Raw genomic sequence first — 20,745 nt, forward strand, 5'->3', positions numbered from 1 at the left:
GTGTCACTTGCGTGATCTCAATAAACATTGAGAATTCAGCATACAATGAGTAATCAAATCTTACAATATCTTTTCTAAAAAGAAAAATACATCTTAAATCTAATTATTCTTTCTCCTGTTACAACGATTTTAATATTTAAAGAGGAAATAACTTATATCACAGTACAATATAATCAAAAAATTCTAAAGAAAACATGACCACAATAATCGTAACATAAAGAACTAAAATAAGCTATCACCACAATTAACTAACCAACTACTACACCACAGACTTCGCCACAAAGGGAAGAATAAATGGAAATTTCATGAATTACGATAGACACAACTACGATACTAATATAGGAAACAAAATATTGAACAGCTAATAGATCTGAGACCACATGACCTAGTTAATATTACTACAACAAATACTGCCACAAATCTATTTTTGCTACTAGTCCATACCTTCAAAGAAAAAGTTGAGAGAACAGCATAACATTTTTACCTGTGAAAAATGAGGAAAAATGAAGATGCTATTAATGAACTTACCTACCTATAATCACCAGTTGATGAAACTAGGTTTGTAGGATCACCTGATGAGCTACAAAAAAATACAACTCTCTTTAGCAGTAAACAAAACATCACCAAATTATCAAGAAAATTCCAAATCACAACGACTTTATCGTTCTTTACACACATTGACTCCAAAACGAATCGATCGATGATTTGATGGAAAAACGAAAAGAAAACTACGTGCAAAATTCAAATCATACACCATTCAACAAGAACCAATGCATGCGAATATTCTAGTTCACTACATTGAAATATTCAAATTAAATGTGCAAATGATGATAAAAAAGACAGTAAAAATAGTGAAAATATGGAAGAAATATTTTGTGTAATGAATGCAAATAAAATGTGAAATAAGCATACTAAGATTGTACTAAGAACTGACAACTGCCACAGAGAAGCCAATGAAATCAATATCAACAAAAGGTACGTACAACTACACAATTTACGTGTGAATACAACTTATTCCTTACTACAAGAATTGGATATTGTCTTGAAGTATCCAATGTAACAAACAAATCACAGATTACGAAAAAAATAGATTGAATAAAAAGAAAAAAGAAAATGAATATTCTACAAGAAGTAGTAAACGTACACAAAGTATAAAGAAATAGATAAGTTTGGAAAATGATATCATTATTTCGTACATAAAGTACATGCTGAAGATAAAATCAAATCATACTCAATAACTTGCTGGGATTCATTATAACGAAACGTGAATTCCTCTTTCCTGAGCTTCCAATGTGATAGTGGCTCAGCCACTAAGCAACGAAATAAGACCGATCCCCTTCCACTAATGTGCTTCAAACAAATTAACAATTGCATTTTCAAAGTTTTTTGTCTTATATTTGTGTCCGTTACAACTGCTATTTAAAGTTCATTTAAAGTTTAATAACGATGTAGATGTAGCAAGCAAGCATAGCTAAACAATTAATATTTTGGTTTGTAATGAAGAAAATTCTAAATTGAGATATTGAATACACGACAAAAAACTATCTTTCTTAATAAATAAATAAATAACTATAGAAGCATAGAAGCAGGAACCGCTGTAAGATAGATCTCATCACCTTCTGTATCTACCGAGATTATGGAAGTGTGGAGGATCACCTGAACACTGTATATGAAACGAATTGACCAGAAACGATAAGTGTATCCTCATCATTGTTTTTTTTTTTTTTTTTTTTTAACCAATAGGCTTATTCTGTTTCGTTCTCAAGCAACATAACTAGAATTCCATTTGGCTTTACCTTCCTCCCCAAACATGTGTAACTGCGTTACTTTTTGACTATGAAATGAACTCTAAGGACAAACATTGTTTCCTTCTTGCTCACTAGGATGATCACAATACACAAACAGTTTTTCGCAACTTAATCTTCATTACAATCAGTGTTTGTAATTATATATAATTTTCCATTTAAAATATATAACAATTACAACTCTCTCATGGCAATACACGCCTTCAGTGCGAAAAACCCAAATTCGATTTCCAGTGGGTGAAATGCAAATTAAATCTTTCAGTTTTACGTCCCATGATTATACTATGTGGACTGAAGGAGACGATGTTAATGGTAATTAGTGAAATAGTGGAATGAAAAAAAAGGTAGGATATGGGAGAATTCTGAGAAAACCCGTGCACACGGTGTCTGTCCACCACAAAGCCCACTTGGCGCGAGCTAGGATTGGACTAGGAACTCGACGTGCCAGAGATGAATGACCTACCACTAAGCCACCGTGGTCCGTGATATTTCCGTCGGGTGCTCGTGTAGTTTGAACCCTACGTTAAGCTGTCGGTCCAAGTCTCATATAGCCTTGATGTCTACATTACAAATTAGAATGATAATCATGTATCTACTGTTTTGTAATAACTTTACTGTGTTAATGCAATCTCTGGCAAGAGGTAAATCATTATTACCTCCCTAACCTCAAAACTATTATGTAGAAATGACAAAAATATCAGCTGGAATTAATAATTCAATACTTTAATAGTTATTGTCAAAAAAGTAATATTTTAATATCATTAACCAAAAATTTATCTATTAGTTATTTCTCCAAGCTATTGACGGTCAAAGTTGAAGGTCTAAAGACCTTCACATACCTTCTCAAACACGTTCTGTATGAGCTTAGGTTTAACTTCAGTTGTGATAATATATTTTTATTATATGTATCCCCAAGCTTCAAAATATAAAATGCTGTTTGCGTAAGTTGTAATACATCTGTAATAACATGTAATATTTGTTTCTAGATATAAGCATGGAAAGAACTTGAAGATAATAGTATTGTTTTAGAAAATAAAACAAGAACAGGATAGTGTATTTACATAAAACTCTATATTGCTTAGAGTAAATATGATTATTTCCGTAAAAGAAAAATGTAATTTTTATAAGCATTAAATACTATAAGTAAATACTTTAAGAGAATAGTCAATCAAGAAACAAGTTCTTTTTTCACCTGCATAAATCATTAAGAAAAGAAAAAGGAAAATAAAGAAAACAGCATCATGCAATTGGTGTTTTGTAATGCATTATACATGCAGAAAGTAACTTTAAATTTAGATTCACTGCATGCAAAACAGATAGTGGAAATTGTAAGGCATTTCAGAGTCAAGTATTATACGACAAAAATAAATAAATACATAATACAAAATAGTACTTTATTTTAAAAACATCATTTTATGTTTAGAAAAACCGGATTTATGTTATTTTTAACAAAAACGTTTAATAATTACACTTGCAGATGTCGATAATGTATTAATAGTTACATTATATTAATAGAAAAACATTCGAAGATAACTGCTGTTAGCTACAAACATGAAATTATAAAATTAATTTATATAGTCTACATAAACTCATTAGAGTTATCAAATAAATTATGGTAAATATTTACACAAAAATTAAACATTCACAGTACTTCATTAAACATTCGTTCACTATTTATGATGTTAGTGACGAAAATACATTATATATATATATATATATATATATATATATATATATAAATTACTAGAGAGGTACCCGTAGAATTGACGAGAATGAGACCATGTGTACTTCGACATTTTATAGTTATGGACATGAACAACCTCACTGGGCATCCGAAATGCAAAATTTGAACTTACTTCTTAGAAATTAGATAACTAGCGAAAATAAGGAACTTAAGTAGTACCCTATTTCTATCTTTCTGTTGTTTCAAGATCTGGGATGAGGAGTTCATAAATGACATACCTGCTAATTATTTCATAGCACTGACCCAAAAATATTCTTTTGCTTACGTTTTATTTTACACTGAAATGGCAAAAGATAGGTAGTGTTTGGTTTAATTTTTTTAACAGGAAACAAACTTGATACGGGCATCATTTGGCTACGAGTTTGGAAATAAGCATTTGCGGAAAATTAAGATATTTTGGTTTTGCTCTAAAAATATAGGTTCATTTCGTGAGTGCGTACTGCCAATTTCCTGTTTCTTGATGGCATTACGAATTTGGCTCTTAATACGAAGTTTCATAACCAGATCTTTCTCACACACACACACACACACACACACACACATATATATATATATATATATATATATATATATATATATATATATATATATATATATAGATAGATAGATAGATAGATAGATAGATAGATAGATAGATAGATAGATAGATAGATAAATATGGTGCTACAACAAAATGTGTCACAATATTTTGGGAACGATTCCTCACATCAAAATAAGAAAGTTCATATTGATCTGTGTTCTAAACTCGATAGTTTCGGAGTTATGGGGTGACGAAAACTATGGGACCTATTGTAGGCGAGTCAAGACATCACTGAGGAACTGGTATATGAAGTATTCATGTTTAAGAATGCTACAGTACTTGTACACCAATTTTGAGAGAGGTAGGTGCAGAGTGATCAAGTACTGCGAAACAGCCTATCTAAAAATGATTGTGTAAGTATCGTAAGTTCCGAAAAATGGATATTTGGATAGTTCAAATACTAGTTTCTCAGTGATGTCTTGACCCGACTAGGATCGGTCCTACAATTTATTTTTTCACGTCTTCGGCACCCTATAACTCCGAAACTACGCATACACTTGTGACCACAGGTCAATATGAACTTTTCTCTTTTTCTTATTTTGATGTGAGGAATTTATCCCTAAAATAACATTGACAAATTTTTGTAACAGTCAGTCTCTCTATCTCTCTCTCTCTCTTATTATATTATATATATATATATATATATATATATATATATATATATGGTATGGTATTTTGCATGTAATAATAAATATACACATTACTTTTCCCTCTGTTTTCCTTTTCATTACCATACGTATTTGTTACATGCAAAAGTATTTATTTTTATTACTTTATGTTCACGTAAAACAGTGAAATAAACCATAATTCCAATTTCCTTTGAACCAAAGACCTAAATACATTCGTAATTATGTTTGTTGTGATCTCGTTTACTTGATACTTCTTTATTTAATCGCCTATTAAAAATATAAAAGTCAAGCATAGATTTAAAATAATAATAATATAGACTTTGCGTATACATAAGTAATAAGTCTCCTACATGAGAAAACATATATTGTATGTGTATCATAGTGATATAATGCCTATAAGATTATCCGTTAAACTCACAGGCACTTAGTAAGAAATTGATACAGTTGGTTACAAAGCTATCACCACAAAATTGTAACATTAAAACATAGTTTAAACAATCTGCTACTGAAGAATACTATTCAGTAACTCTTGAATAGCCAATTACTAGTCATGAATTGAATGCACTACTACACAGCAAGCTCATGTAATAAGAACTTATCTTCGTGACTGAAATAGCAACGATGTATTCGTTATAATAGGGTTAGCTAATAAGCACTACCTCGTAAGTCACTCTTATTTACATTGGTTGTCAAACAGAATACAGGTTGCGCTTCCATGTGTGTTGTTTAGCTGTCAACTAACGAACGCAGTTCCATGTTGCTCGATTGTTGCAACAGTCATTTGTCAGCCAAGAAGAATTTCTGCAAGTCAGCCTATATGTTGTTAGATGTTTCACTGATCTCCTTAAAGCAGGATTTGTAACATGCTTCGGCTTGTAACAAGAATTAAAAAAATCCAGCAAGCATTTGTCATGATGATATTTGTAATGACATATTAAAATGACTTGCTTTTCTTTTAGTTAGTATATGTATGTGTGTGTTTGTGACACTAGAGAAAACATAAATCACATGATCTTTACAGACTGTTCAATGTTACCTCGTGTAACTTGTCAGCTGCAAATGGACTAATGTTGTTTGATTTCTTTCATGTGTGCAGAAGGTGACAATACACATGGCTCTGTACAAGCATATCCAACACAGAAACACAAAATGATCAAATTTTCCTCTCATCCTATAAAAGTAATTATGAATAGGGTATACGGTCATATATGCTGTATATCCTCTACTTAATTTTAGCCATTAGACTATCTTGTACTTCTCACTTTTGTTTCGTTTATATTTACTTATTTAATCTGGTCATGATTCCAGTGATAAAATTACTATATTTCTTTGTTTTCTATACTATTTTTAGCTACTGTTAAACTATAACTATCATACGAGAAATAGGAAAATCGACCTTTCTCAGACCACAAGGATTCGATTAATCTACAGAAAATAAATAGACTAAATATGGGATCCATTCTGTTTTCCTGATACACTGCCACAAATATCACTCATATTGCTGCGAAAATGAGAAACCAATTGGTTCGGTTAATGATAACTACAGGATTAAAATTTAGTGTTCTTATTGATGAATCAACAAGTTTGGAAAATAAGGAGTACACTTATAGTGTTAGTGTTTTTAGGAGGTAAAACCCCTAATTATGTGTTCTTTGACTTGATCGAATTGGATTCTCAGGATGTTATACTGAGCCCAAGTTGTTATATCGTCTAAAAATATACTATCTTCATGAGAAGTATCTAAGAGAAACCTGGATTGCGGTTGCTATTGGTAGTGCTAGTAATGCTTGGAAAATGTTTTGGAGTTGTTGCAAGACTGAAACAGAAATACCTTCAACTGTTTGTTGTGGTTCTGTTTAAGCCATAATTTGAAACTGTCAGGTCTGACGGTATTCAAACTATGACACCGTCAGAGTTCCGGCGAAAGTCAGTGAATATTTCCTGGGAAATGGTCACTTTAAAACTTTTATAAATAGTTTATAAGTTCAGTGTTATAAGCATTGTCACGCAATGGAAGAAGCGCGCCATGATCTCAGTCTGCAGTTTCTGAAAGTGGGACAACTTCTTGGGATGCGGTGGACTGACTGTAAAGACTACTTATCCCAATTCCACCTTCATTATGGATACACTAGCTACTTTCAGGATAGCACAATAAATTTAAATGTGAAATGAACATTTCGAGGTTCGAGAAGAAGAGTCCAGAATTCCTTCTAGCTTTAGAACTGATGTGGGGTGTGTTGCAAGAGTTAGCTGCCTTGTCAAAAGAGTTACACAAGAAACTGCGCTGTCCAAGAGCTAATCGTCTAGTAAGACGAACCATATTGAGTAATCGAGAGTTTCAAAGATGAACCAGCTATACACATGGAATTGATCTTTGAGTCAGTAAAGGATGGAATGTTTCAATATGCAATTATGGATCACAATAAGAAGACGACTGCAATCAATTCTCATCGATTCAAAGTGTGGCTGACAGAATGAGATACAAGCTGTTTTCTGACGCCAACTCAGAAAAGAAACACAATTGATGATGGACATTTCAGCACAAGATCCTGTTAATATTATCAAACGAAATATGTGCCATGGAAAATACGAATTAAAAAAAATCTGCAGGCATTTCCGTTTAGATGAAACTTACACAATCCAACGGTTAAGGGACTCAGAAGACAAGCCTACAGCAAAAGACATTCCAACAAATATATTACCAGTGATGAGAAAATATTCTATATTGTCATGTTCCACAGCGAAGTGTGAGCGAGGATTTGGCTTGATGAATAACATCATCTCTGACTTATGTTAATCAAATCAAGTGGGCCATCAATTGATCAGTTCATAACTCAGAAATATGTGAACATATGGTTTCAAAGTTACCGTGCTTCAAATGATACTAAATTAAGAGTTTCTAGAGAACGCTCCAGTAAGAAGTATAGTGGACAGCATCAAAAAATGCTCTTTGGAATATTTTCAAGTAAGCAGGTGCAAACAAATCTAGAAGATAACTATAGTTTTAAAGACAAATAATACGATCCTTACAGTAATTTTGACCAAGTTTTTTTTAATCTTTTACTTACATTATTTAATTATTAAGTGTTAATGTGACAAGTGTGGATTAGTTTCGAGTGAACAGATAGAAAAGGCTCTAGAGGAAGAATTTATTGTTCAAACTTAATAATGGGTTTTCAAACTATCTTGTCCTAGTGTTTTTGTTTTGCTGTTAAAAAGACATTTAAAAAGTGTTCTGATGACAAGCGTGAGAACGTACCTAAAGTTGCACTTCCGAGTCCTTTTTACTGAATAGTTTAAATAACTTTTGGAAATGACTTTATTTATCAAGGTTAGTGACAGGTCTTCTACTTTCTCGAAGATCTTGACTGTCTCTGTTGTTAGTACCTAGTGTTAATTGAATATAATTATACAGTAAGGAATCAAAACATGAAATTGCTAGCTTTAGGATGAGAATGTCGGTCGATGGAAACCGGTATATTTTTCTTCTGCAAAGAATATCCAAATGTTTTGAAAGTTGATGAATGGGATACTTTGGACTTAAATTTGGGCACCATGACGCGATTTTCTGTTCCACCTCCCAGTGGGTTGGTACCTTTCACGAACCTTAACCCAAGGTATATCAATAAGAAAATAGCAATAAAATTCTTTTAGGCTATATAACAATATGCAAGCCTTTATATTTAAATGGAATTATTGATACATGCCTTTTACGTTATTCACTTTTTAAATCCTCTGTTATCATACAAGTTTTAATGCCAATTATGGATGTACACAAAACAACAAATACCCTATGAAAATCTTAGAACTACGGTACTGATTGTGACATCCATTACAATCCAATTAAATTTTGTGACTTTATACTTCAAAAAATTAACACTTTATTCAAAATATCATACAGTAGAAATACGAGTTTTTGGTCTAAAATATTTTTAGTTACCTCAAAAAATTGCATTAGATTTACAATTTAACTAATATATAACTTGAATTGGTTGAGTTAAAATATAAAGACATAATTACTGATATTATCATGCAAGTGATAAATTTCATCATCATTCATAAAAAAAAAATCACAGAAGTAGAAGAAACAATTAAGAGGAAAATTAAAACCAGGAAGAAATATGCGCAGCTACTGTGGAATACCGTAAACTATGAATACTACTACGTTTTGAATGTTTTATATTGATGTTAGCAATTACCAGGGAAAATCAGGGTATTGCTGAACAATGGGGTAATACCGAACACCACAAATCTGATCAAAGGGTGCTCTTTAAAAATCAGTCGATAATGATAGGAACAGTACGCTGCAATTGGCAGTGTACTATGACTCATGTGGAGAAGCAGAAAACATCCTGAAAAAAAAAAAAAAAACTTCATCCTAACTAGTGAAATGCTACACACGTTTGAAAACATCGAAGTTCCGTAAGTTCTTAATGGACTATGGCTTACCTCGCATTGCTGAGATTTGCTATGAAGTCCATAATCTGATCTTGTGTAACTACTCCATCGGAATCTTGATCAACCAGACGAAATAACTTGTCCAATATCTGAAAGAAAATTGATGATAAATAATAAATGCACATAAAGAAAGTAACTTTGATAAGATCTACTTGTCCTTCGCGAAAAATAAGCAAATAAATAAATAATATTCTATCGTAAAATACATAAGATGTTTAGAAAGTATATACAAAAAAAATCGAGGTTCTGAAATTCTATTATATTCAGGCTTTTTAGTAGGTTACGCTGCATAATTGTTTTTTTCTTTTCCTATATACAGTATATTCAGGAATGTGAGTTATTTTTAATACTTTTGCAAGTATTGATAATTTATTATTCTTTGTTAACAAAGAAGTTATTATTCTATTTGATACATTATATTCGGGACATGAATTTTTGTTGCTTTTATTACAAGTATTGATCACTTATTATATCTGGCCTCAGTGGAATATGTGAGGTTGTGATAACAATAAGCGGGTAAGTTTATTGCCAAAGATATACATTGCAAGGTTCACTTCTCACATTGGAGTTTTTTCATTTTCACTTTTATTCAAGAAGATTTCAGATGAGTGGTGTGCGATTTATAGAGATTGCTGGAATTATCCAACTTTTGGATTTTCTGCCTATTTCAAAACGACAATGCCAGCGAATTTTGTCAAAAATAAACATTTAAAAATAATTTAATAAACGTTGCCTAAATATATCGTCGGTAAATCCACGTACAGGCGTATCTACATGCTTTTAATTTTACAGAAAAGCGACTTGAAATTCTTCGTATAACGTTATACCTGTAATACTATCTTCAGAAACACTAAGGTCAAAGCTTTCTTGGTGCAAACTTTCGCAACACTGTGTTGAAAATGAAATGAGTAGCCCTATAACCTTAAACGAAGAATTCCAAATCGCTTTCCTGTAAAGTTAAAACCATGCAGATACACCTGAACGTGGATTTACCGACGATATGAGTAAGATAAAGAAAAAGGATGGATCAGTTGTGTTAATTATTTAATGAAACAATTGATATAACAATGAGTCTATACTTTTTGTCTTATTTTGGTCAGGAATCACCCTTCAAGCAGGGTCGGATCCAAGGGGGCGATCGCCCCCCCTAGAAGAGGAAACTTTCTCATTTTATATATATATATATATATATATATATATATATATATATATATATATATATATATATATATATGATTAAAACCCATCCCAAAGTTTGGAGCCCTTAAAAGTAGCAGTATGACAACCCACCGCTTCCCCCCCAGAAGTCGGTCCTGGATCCACTCCTGCCCTCAAGTGGTACTGAAGTTGCTTCCCAAACACCCTGTATAAAAAAATAGGAGTGTTTGTCAGTCATAAGATTTTCGCGTAGAAAAGGGTCACCTGGAACCACCAATTGTGTGCACAGATTCTCACCAGATATTAACGCGTACGATGCCGTTTTATCGAGATTCGACTCAAGGAGGAATTGGGGTCACACGTTTTGGAGTTTCAAACAGTATAAAGTATCTTAGAAGCTCTTCAAGTTACTCATACTACTCTGCATACGCCTCATATTATTCATATAACCAGGACTAGCTGTACCATATGTGCAACATGTGTGTTTGTACGGGGCTGCAAAATCTGTCATATCTATGATATGTAAAAATATTTCATGCTGATAACAGACTTCATGATGATGGTAGTTAAATTTACTAAACTGACCGTCTATTTGAATACTGCTTCATAAATCATGTTTAGGTCGCATTAATTTAAGGCCTGATGAACAGTGCAAAAGCAAATGGTCAAATAACTCCTAGCATGAATTGCTTGATTGCTGTCAAACACAAGAACCCAATCCTCGAACACTAGCGAATACCTGTTTCACTTAGTTAATTATCAAAGTTTTGATATGAAAACTAGTCTTGTCACTGTCACAAACAAGTTCCTTATCATTGAAGGTGTAAATAAGTTGTTTTTTTTAATTTTAACAGGTGTAGAAAGAAAATCAAGGAATAATGATAAAACAGCTAGTTGCACTAGAAATACAAACTGATACATTGAAATTGAAACTCGATATTGAATTCTATAAAAAGGATTAGTATCTTTCCTGTGCAGATGTGTTTGCTTTATCTTTTACTAGCATAATATATTGTTATTTAAAGAAAAACAGAAACAACGAGGTTGTATTTGGCGTGTTTATACCTTTCTGAGTGCGAGTGCTGGTTCCCTCTCCGTTGTTCATGATGTGGTAGCATACTTAAAATCGTGGCTTTTAAGATTTGTTCTTTCTGGAGAAAGGGGACGGCAATTGAATAGGGCCGGCCCTGCATATAATCCATACTACTCGACTATGTTGCAGGTTGCATGCTAGTGAATACACAAGAAGAAGAACGGGTACTTTTGCTAGTTATTCTTTACATCTTTAGCCTTCAATATGACAATTATTTTGTAAAATGCTTCTCGCCTCTGATGTTATGATACATCTATCACTAATGTTAGGCAGAGGACAGGAAATTGTTCTCTATTGTTCTCTATTGTCCTCCATCCTGGATGCTTAAGAGCCTATCATGTCACTTATCACTCGAAGTAAGTATCTGTTAACATAGTGAAACATGAAACCTGTAATCTACATAAGCCCCTGTACATGTTTAGCAAGTTACATCCTCCTATTTATTTTCGTATATTTATTTCAGCCAATAGAACTCAAACTCGATGTTACCTTTCGACATCTAATAAGTTCTCCCCACTCTTTGTCCCTCAATGTAGATTAAGTTTGTGCCACCTTGTCTCGATCCAGTGCAAGAGAACATTGGTGGTTGTTGAAAGTCCACGGTGGAACAGGTTTTGATGCGAAAACGCTGCCGTCTTTGTAGCCAAGTACAACTTGTCAGCATGTCACGTCTCCCACGACCGGCCACCACTCTCAAATATTCGTGTTTTCCCTGCTGACATGCCGACAGCTTTTATCTCTGATCGCATGACGCATAGTTTGTAGCGCCCAATTACCCGCCAGCTCAGCTGCACAATTTGAATTAAGTTCACGTGATACATGAGAAAGAGAGACTCATAGAAATAAACACATGTTGAATCTGTTAACATTTTACATATCAGTAGGCATATATAAAGTGGGAACTTTTATTTATACACGCATACATTTTAAATAAAAATACTTCGAATACTAATATGTATACAAATGATCTTACAGTAGCACTCGTGCATTTAGGAAGAGATGGTACCAAGAAATCTTCATCTCCCAAAAAATACAAGTTCTATGTTATAAAGTCTTCTTATACACAAATAAAGACAATAATTATTATAAATACAGGTAAATACAAAAATAAACCAATCTTCTCAAAATTATTCGATTTGATCTTTATCGAATATCTTCTAAATGTATCTGCGAAGCACTAACGTACATGTGGTGTTTCTCTATATGTTTTCTTGGATGGAAGTTAAGTTGCAAATACTAGTGGAACAATAAACAAAGTCCATTTTAAAATATTTCTTCTTGAGAATAAACTTTATAACATTTCCTTGAGATCAGCTATGTTATTGACAAAAGCTTTTAGTTCATAACATTCTGAGTCACCTAGACATCTGTTTTCTTATATTTCTCAACCATTTCATTAAAATACTCATCGGATAACTTAACATGATAATTTTTAAATTCTTCAACCACCTCTAACTTTGCTGGTATTAGGTATCCGGAAAGTTCAAATGCACTTTAGAGAAACAATTATTACAATAGCATTAGAAAAAATCATTATAATAACATCACAAACTCCCATGGCTTCTTTTCTCAAATATTTGTCTGTCTTCTCAGTCCGAATATAGTCAACGCTTCCCAACTCTTAATGACAAAATTAACGTAATTTATTACTCTCTGAATATTCTTTTCTAACTTATGAATATATTTTCTAATTTTAATAAGACTTACTTTCGTAACTGTACAAATGTCATCTCAACATGCAGCATGTGAGACAGTGCAACTGAACATGGTGAATACATGGAAGTGAGAACTGAAAAACATTTGTGTGTGTATACAATACATGTAGTGCTTGTTTTAACAAAAGAGACACTAACCAAAGCTTACAACTTTACTTTATTTTAAATTATAATTTGTAACTGTTTCGGATATCTAACATATCCTTCTTCAGACACGATCGAAATTAATGAAAATACAGACATATATATAAATGTTGTTATAACAGAGTTTAAATTCTTTTTCTTTTTCTCTATAAACCTATAAAGACCAAAGCCATGAATAGTCTTACTATGTAGTGCTTGATATGTCAAAGTGTTAACAGAGAGCTGGGTCAGAAGTTATCATGTATATTTTCACTTTTCATCATCCACATGCAGTAGTGGTGCCAGAAATTGAAGGGATCGCCAGCGTGAAATACGAAATATTTTTAAATATTCCATAAATTAGAAATTTTATTTATAATTTTTCATATCTAAAGCCAAAAATGCCGTCTCTAGTTCCCTACTCCCTTTGACCACGTTGCTGCGAACGTACATTCTAAAAATGGACTGTTAAATATAATTGTCCATCTAATTTGTTGAACACGTGTAACAATGTGCGCGGACACAGTTTGTGTACCACATTCTCCAGCATTTGTTCAAACCTCTTTTTACGTTTTCTTTCAACAACCGAAACTAAAAGTTCATGGAATCCACACAAAATATTTGAAGATTTCAAATACGAAAGAATTACAATAAAAGGCTATTGTAGTTCCTTTGGTGTACGTGGTCTCGAGTTTGATTTAGGGGTCGTGGTGGCTCAGTGATAGAGCGTTCACCTCTGGTGCATGGGGTTCAACTTGGTTCGACAGCAGCTCGCACGAAGTGAGCTTTGTGGTGGGCAAACACCGTGTGCGTGGGTTTTCTCGGGGTTCTCCCGTTTCCTCCCACTTTCTTTATTCCACCATTTCACTCATTTCTCATCATCATCGCCCCCTTTAGCGTAGCCGGCATAACCGTGGGACATAAAACTTAAAAATTTCATTTCATTTTCGAGTCTGGTTTAAGGTGCAAGAGCACTGAAAGTATGAGCCAAGTTAGAATCTGGCAAGAAATTATTGTGTCTTTGATAAGGCCCTCTTCACTGCTCTATCTACTTCTGCGACTATGCAAAAACAAATTCTATATCTTTAGGACATAAGAAACGTCTCTTCATACGAGCGTTAGTATCTTGTATACAGTTTTACATGAAACGATTTAACTAGCTAATAGTCTCTGTGTAAGGTAAAGTGACGCTAGTGGTTTGCACATTGAACTGCCATTTGGAAGACCCGCGGGTTGGGTACAAAACCTCGCGGCCAGAACCTCGCGGCGACAACCTCGCGGACCAAAACCTCGCCTCCCAAAACCTCGCGGCCCAAAATCTCGCCGGGCCGAAACCTCGCCTGGCCAAAACCTCGCCGCCCAAAACCTCGCGGGACAAAATCTCGCCTGTCCAAAACCTCGCCGTCCAAAACGTCGCGGGCCAAAATCTCGCGGGGCCAAAACCTCGCATGGCCAAAACCTCGCCACCCAAAACATCGCGGGCCAAAATCTCGCCGGGCCAAAACTTCGCGCCTCAAAATATCGCCATACCCAAAATCTCGCCTGACCAAAATGCAAATGTTCTAACAGATGATAAGGATGACGGTATAAAAGACGCTGTTTCACAAGAAGTATCACGGGTATTTGACCAAGTCCCGCGATACCATATGAAAATTTTATTTCTGTATTAGAGGATTTTAATGTGAAGGTAGTGCGACAGGATGTTTTTAAACTGGTTATAGGGAAAGAAAGTCTGCATAAGGAAAGTAATGACAACTAACGGGGTTAGTTCCGTGAACTTTGGAACATCCAAAAACTTAAAATTTTAACAAAAATCTAATATTTATGAAAGTATGAAATAATATATAAGTTTTTACGACGTCCCTTGATTATGTCCTGTAGGTTAAAAGAGACGTAGATGACCAGGATGAAGGAAATGATCGAATAAAGAAAGTGGGAGGAAACGGGAATAACCCGAGAAAGCCCACGCACACGATGTTTTGTATCTATTATTATTATTATTATTATTATTATTATTATTATTATTAGTAGTAGTAGTAGTAGTAGTAGTAGTAGTAGTAGTATTATTTGTAATGTGAAATGGCATATTAAGAAACTCTCTGGGTAAATTTTAAAGAAAAGTTTCATTCGCGGCGATGTTTTGAGTGGCAAGGTTTTGGCCCGGCGAGATTTTGTCCCGCGAGGTTTTGGGCGGCGAGGTTTTGGCACCGCGAGGTTTTGGCCTGGCGAGATTTTGTCCCGCGAGGTTTTGGGCGGCGAGGTTTTGGCCACGCGAGGTTTTCGCCCGGCGAGATTTTGTCCCGCGAGGTTTTGGCCGGCGAGATTTTGGGCGGCGATGTTTCGGCCGCGAGATTTTGTCCGTATCCCAGACCCGCTTTCGATTCCAGCAACGTCCATTTTTCAATTCTTCCATTTCAATTTCAATGCATATTCAGTGTGATAAGGAAGATGATCTCTTCAGAAAGAAAAATATGTTGAAATGAGGAGAATTGGAGAAGGTCTGTCAATGGAGGCAATGATTTACAAACTTATTTCCTGCAGTTAATCTAGATTTGATATTTTCATCTACTTCCAAGTATTTTGTGATTCATGCCTAGTCAGTGGTTTTATTTATTTGAACATACACTGTATAATGAAATAATACATTACATACACAGCAATATTGAGATTAATATATGGTGTTCGTTGGACAACACGCTCCGAAATATAGGGATTCATCTTAGAATAGAGAACTCTTTCGTTAGTCATTTACTCTACAATTTTTCCTGCATAAACACCTGGCTCAATGCTACCAACTGATGTCAGTTCCGAGAAAAGTTTCTTGTACGTTGGGTTGCATCTGTCCAGATGTTTCACAACTACAAATGTTATGGACATCAAGGAACGGAATTAGAGCACTCAGGGAGGGAGGAAGGAGATACTTCTGCTGGTGTCTGTACAAATAATTATTTCAATATTAGAAAGAAAATTATTGGAACAATATAGGTTCAGACATTTTAGCAATGTATTGAAAAAACAGCGGCAAGAAGAAAAAAATGTTAATTTATGGAAAATGGGGCAACCCTGGCACCTGGTGACAAAAGATTGGGTAGATTTACGTTTGGTGAACAGCTTACTTTGAAAAGATGAAAATCAAATATTCCAGTGAAATACACGAATGCAATTTTGCTTTGCAGATATTAATCTCATAAACACACATAATTTTTCTCAATTTTTGATTTCTGTCGAAATTGATTTTCCCCTGTGACTTCTTGTATTTGTTAATATTAAAAAGTAGAAAACACAAAAGCGTACGCAGAATTTGATCAAGAAAATAGTTCAAGCTCCAAAGTTAATATCGTTTCAGAATCTTTAATATCCGTATCTCTGTATGGTAAATGCTTATTTCTTTTAGAATATCTTTTCAAGGAGATTAAAACCAGTGTTTTTTTTTTTATGCGACACTGAGATAGCAATCTAACTAACTCTATGGCCTATGGAACCCGGAGGTTTAATGCCGCGTTTACAAAAGCTCTCCACTGACTTCTATCCTTAGCTAACTGCATCCAGTTTCTACTTTGTATTCCAATCTCTGCGAGATCCATCTTAATATTGCCCTCCCATCTGCGCCTAGGTCTTCCTAATGGTCGTTTTCCGATTGATCTTCCAGTCAAGACTTTGAAAGCGTTTCTACTTTCTTCCATTCTAGCTACATGACTCTCCCACCTAAGTCTCCTAGACTTGACGACCCTAACAATGTTGGGTAAACCATATAAATTATGTAGTTCCTCGTTATGAAGTTTCCGCCATTCCTCATTCCCGTTCCTCTTGGGTCCGAATATTCGTCTCAGGATCTTGTTCTCAAATACTTTCAATCTATGTTCTTCCCTCAGAGTAAGTGACCATGTTTCGCAACCATACAAAACAACAGGCATGATTATCGTTTTCTACATCTATGTAATTTATTTCAGTTTTATATATACTTGCTAAAGAAGAAACAATGAAAATCAAATCTAAAGTCCAGTAGCCTGAGAATATAATGTACCCTGCATCTCCACCATGTTGAATTACGATATTCTTTTTTTAAAAGGTTTTAATTTGGGGTGTTTTGCGAGTGGTACAAAAATAAAATTTTATAAATTAATTTTAAAATAGTTTTAATAGGTTTTAATTTCGAATGTGAATTTATGTATTTGTTAGTGAATTATTTTATGCATTTGGGAAGCCTAGCGCAAACAGATTATTTTGACACATACTTGATTGATCATGCTGATGATGAATATTCCGTTTTACGTTTCTGATTTTTATTTTAGTTCTGATCCTGGCATGATTTTGATTGGCGGCGGATTCTTACTTGGAGATGAAGTATTGATGATTAGTATTCCTTTACTAGTCCTGCAACGATTATGTCGAACACCCTCCGTTTCAGCGGCGTTAAACTTGCGACGACGAATACTGTTTTAAATTGATGACAGATAAATGAAGAATACAAAGCTTAAGGTTATGTTCATTATAACAATGGAAATTGATATTTATGTTGCTTATTCTCTGAAATCCACTTAACTGAATTGCTAGAACTGCCACAACTTCTTTAATTTCAAATTACCTGTTATTTTATATTTGGATTTTTTTTTTTGACATTGATAATTTAAAAGCTCGTGGACGTGACGTAAAGCAACGTGCAGTAATAAATGTATTTCGAGCTTGGGTTTTAAAAGTTTTAGAACAAATTTTGGAATGTAGAAAGAAAGAAGTATGTTTGTGCCAGTTTTTCGTAATAAGTTTAATTATGAAAGTAAAGTTGTTACAAGTGCATAAGACAAATTCACAGACAATTGTATTACAAAGTTTACATTGTGATTTAATTTATTTATATATATATATATATATATATATATATATATATATATATATATAATCATTTACAAGTGAACTTAATTCCGTATTTTTTTAATGTTTCACGAACCAAAATGAGAAATTTAATTCGAACTGAAATCTAAGATTGATATCACGATATTTTTGCAGACTGTACCCACAAGACTGAATTCCTACATATGTAGTTTATAATAAATATGCTTTCGATACTTGATCAATATAAAAACAAAAGAACTGTATGAAACCTGTTTCATACACTTTTGAAAGAGAGTTTCAGAATAATGAAAAGAAGAAAGACAGATGAAAAAATAAAATTAAACGAGAGACAGAATACGATCAGCTTACTTAATTAGTCGTAAATTGGATTTGTTGTCCTTGTACCCAAATCGGTTGCTCTGAGCACGTTTTATCGGGGAAATTCAAAGAGCAATCATTTGTTTGTGTGAAAGTTAAGATCCGAAACTAGTCTCTGACTGTATACGCTTTCGAGACAGGGACTAGCAAGAAAAGGAGCAAAAAGAAATAAACCTTCTAATTTCCCAGACATAAGCGCAGCCTTAACTCACACGAATGTGTATATATATAAAGCCTTGACACGAAGATTTAATCTTTTTAACTGATTCAGTGATGGCTCAGCCACCCGCATTACCTTACTCCTTTCCCATAATAGAAGGTGGGTGGCATCCACAGTTAAAGGGAGTAACTTTAATTGATTTTGACTTACAAAAAAACAGCTCGGTAATGGATCTTGAAATTTATTAATTCTATAACAAATATTAGTAGTTATTTTCTGTATACTGGAAAGTCCGTTAGCTGTTAGACATAGTCTTATTTAAATTTTAACAGTTCACGCGTTTATGTTGTTTCATTTCCTCACAACACAAAGTTGTTAGTAGCACTTAGATAACTAACTGAATCACACAAGTACCAATATCTGTGGTGGTTAACATCTTGTCCATGGGTTTTCTCGGGGTACTCCTGTGCCATTCTACATCCCCATTCCACAATTCTTTCATTATCACTCTCTTGCCTTAATCATCGCCTCCCTTAAGGCTGTTGCTACCTCTTCGCTGAGTCGAGTTTTCTCCTATCTAATAACATTGGAACTTTTTTCGTGTTTTTCTCAGCAAGCAATGAACAAATCCTTATAAAAATTTGCATAGAGTCAGGTCGATAATAAAGGATTTGTTATATGAGCTTATAATTTTACTAAAAGCCTCCAATTAAGTTATTCATTCTCCCCTTTTTTTCATGTGAAGATTTGCAACAGTGCGATCTCTGCTTCTCCCTGTTTGTATTAGCAGCGTGAGGGAAATTCGGGCTAGCCATTTAAAACAGGTTTTTAAACTCTGTCCATATCACATCTGTGGAATGAAATTTTCTAGCCCTCTCGTCCTTTTCGAGGACAGATTTATGGCACTGAGAAGGAGGGGGCGCTCTTTATTTTCTTTGCTAAACCTATTGCTTTTAGTATATTCGTCTAGTCTCATTCGGAGTTCTTGTGGTTACTTTCAAACATAGCAAGATGCCTCTTGCGTCTCATGTATTTCAGTCTTATACCTGGTGATTGGTTATACAAATATAAATTAGCAGACGATTGTGATAGCAGATAAATTTCCTGTGTGGGGGCCGCGGTGGCTCAGTGGTAGAGCGTTCATCTCAGTTGCATGGGGTCCTTGGTTTGATCCCAGCTCGCGCTAAGTGAACTTTGTGGTGGACAAACATCGTGTGCATGGATTTTCTCGGGGTTCTCCTGTTTTCTCCCACTTTCTTCATTCCACCATTTCATTCATTACTTATCATCACTGTCTCCTTTAGCCTAACCGGCATAACTGTGGGACGTAAAACTTACAGATTTCATTTTATTTTCAAATTTCCTGTGTGAAATAATAATAATAATAATAATAATAATAATAATAATAATAATAATAATAATAATAATAATAATAATAATAATAATAATAATAATAATAATAATAATATTATTATTATTATTATTATTATTATTATTATTATTATTATTATTATTATTATTATTATTATTATTATTATTATTATTATAGGAAATTCTTGTCACAAGAGATTGTAACGAGCAAGGAATATCAGTGCGGCTTGGCACTAGTAATTTAGTTAAAATTTGTGGTCACCACATCGGTTCCTCCTTGCCGGTGTTTCCTTGACCAGAGACTGGCCGCGCTGCCGACACCAGTGGGGTTTTCACATTGGAAACACCAGCGCTCTTTGACTTTTGTAACCTCACGGAAACAGGTAAACCAGTGGAGATAGCATTTTGGAATAATTATATATATGTATATGCAGACCCGTATTCAGGAGGATCTAGGGGTTTTCCCCCCTAAATTTTCGCTGGCCTCCCTAAACTTTTCACGGTAGGCTTGCAAATGAAATATAATATGTTGATAAACTATGATATGGTTGGATCGGGCTCCCCTAACTTCAGCCGCCCCCCTACATTTTTGGGCTGGCTACCGACCTCTGTATATGTATTTGAAACTGTGAATAGTAGTATAGAATGTTTATGCTAAATAATAATAATTTCATTTTTACCACATACGAAGGAAATTTAGA

The 20,745-nt window shown here is 34.0% G+C and overlaps 1 protein-coding gene across 3 annotated transcripts in view; it reads right to left on the minus strand.

Annotated features, from left to right (window-relative positions):
• The window catches only part of Nox (NADPH oxidase), a 613,528-nt gene that overhangs the window by 183,725 nt on the left and 409,058 nt on the right, over positions 1-20,745 (minus strand). For 2 of the 3 annotated variants that reach the window (XM_081743205.1, XM_081743208.1), the window contains 2 exons: positions 9,208-9,305; positions 533-580 (listed from right to left, as the gene is read on the minus strand). In XM_081743205.1, the coding sequence (XP_081599331.1) occupies positions 533-580; positions 9,208-9,305 (146 nt within the window). The remainder of the gene's footprint in view (positions 1-532; positions 581-9,207; positions 9,306-20,745) is intronic. The other variant, XM_081743206.1, reaches the window with a different exon arrangement.

This window comes from Thermobia domestica, chromosome 16 (genome assembly GCF_964235325.1).
Source record: "Thermobia domestica chromosome 16, izTheDome1.hap1.1, whole genome shotgun sequence".
Taxonomy (NCBI): domain Eukaryota; kingdom Metazoa; phylum Arthropoda; class Insecta; order Zygentoma; family Lepismatidae; genus Thermobia; species Thermobia domestica.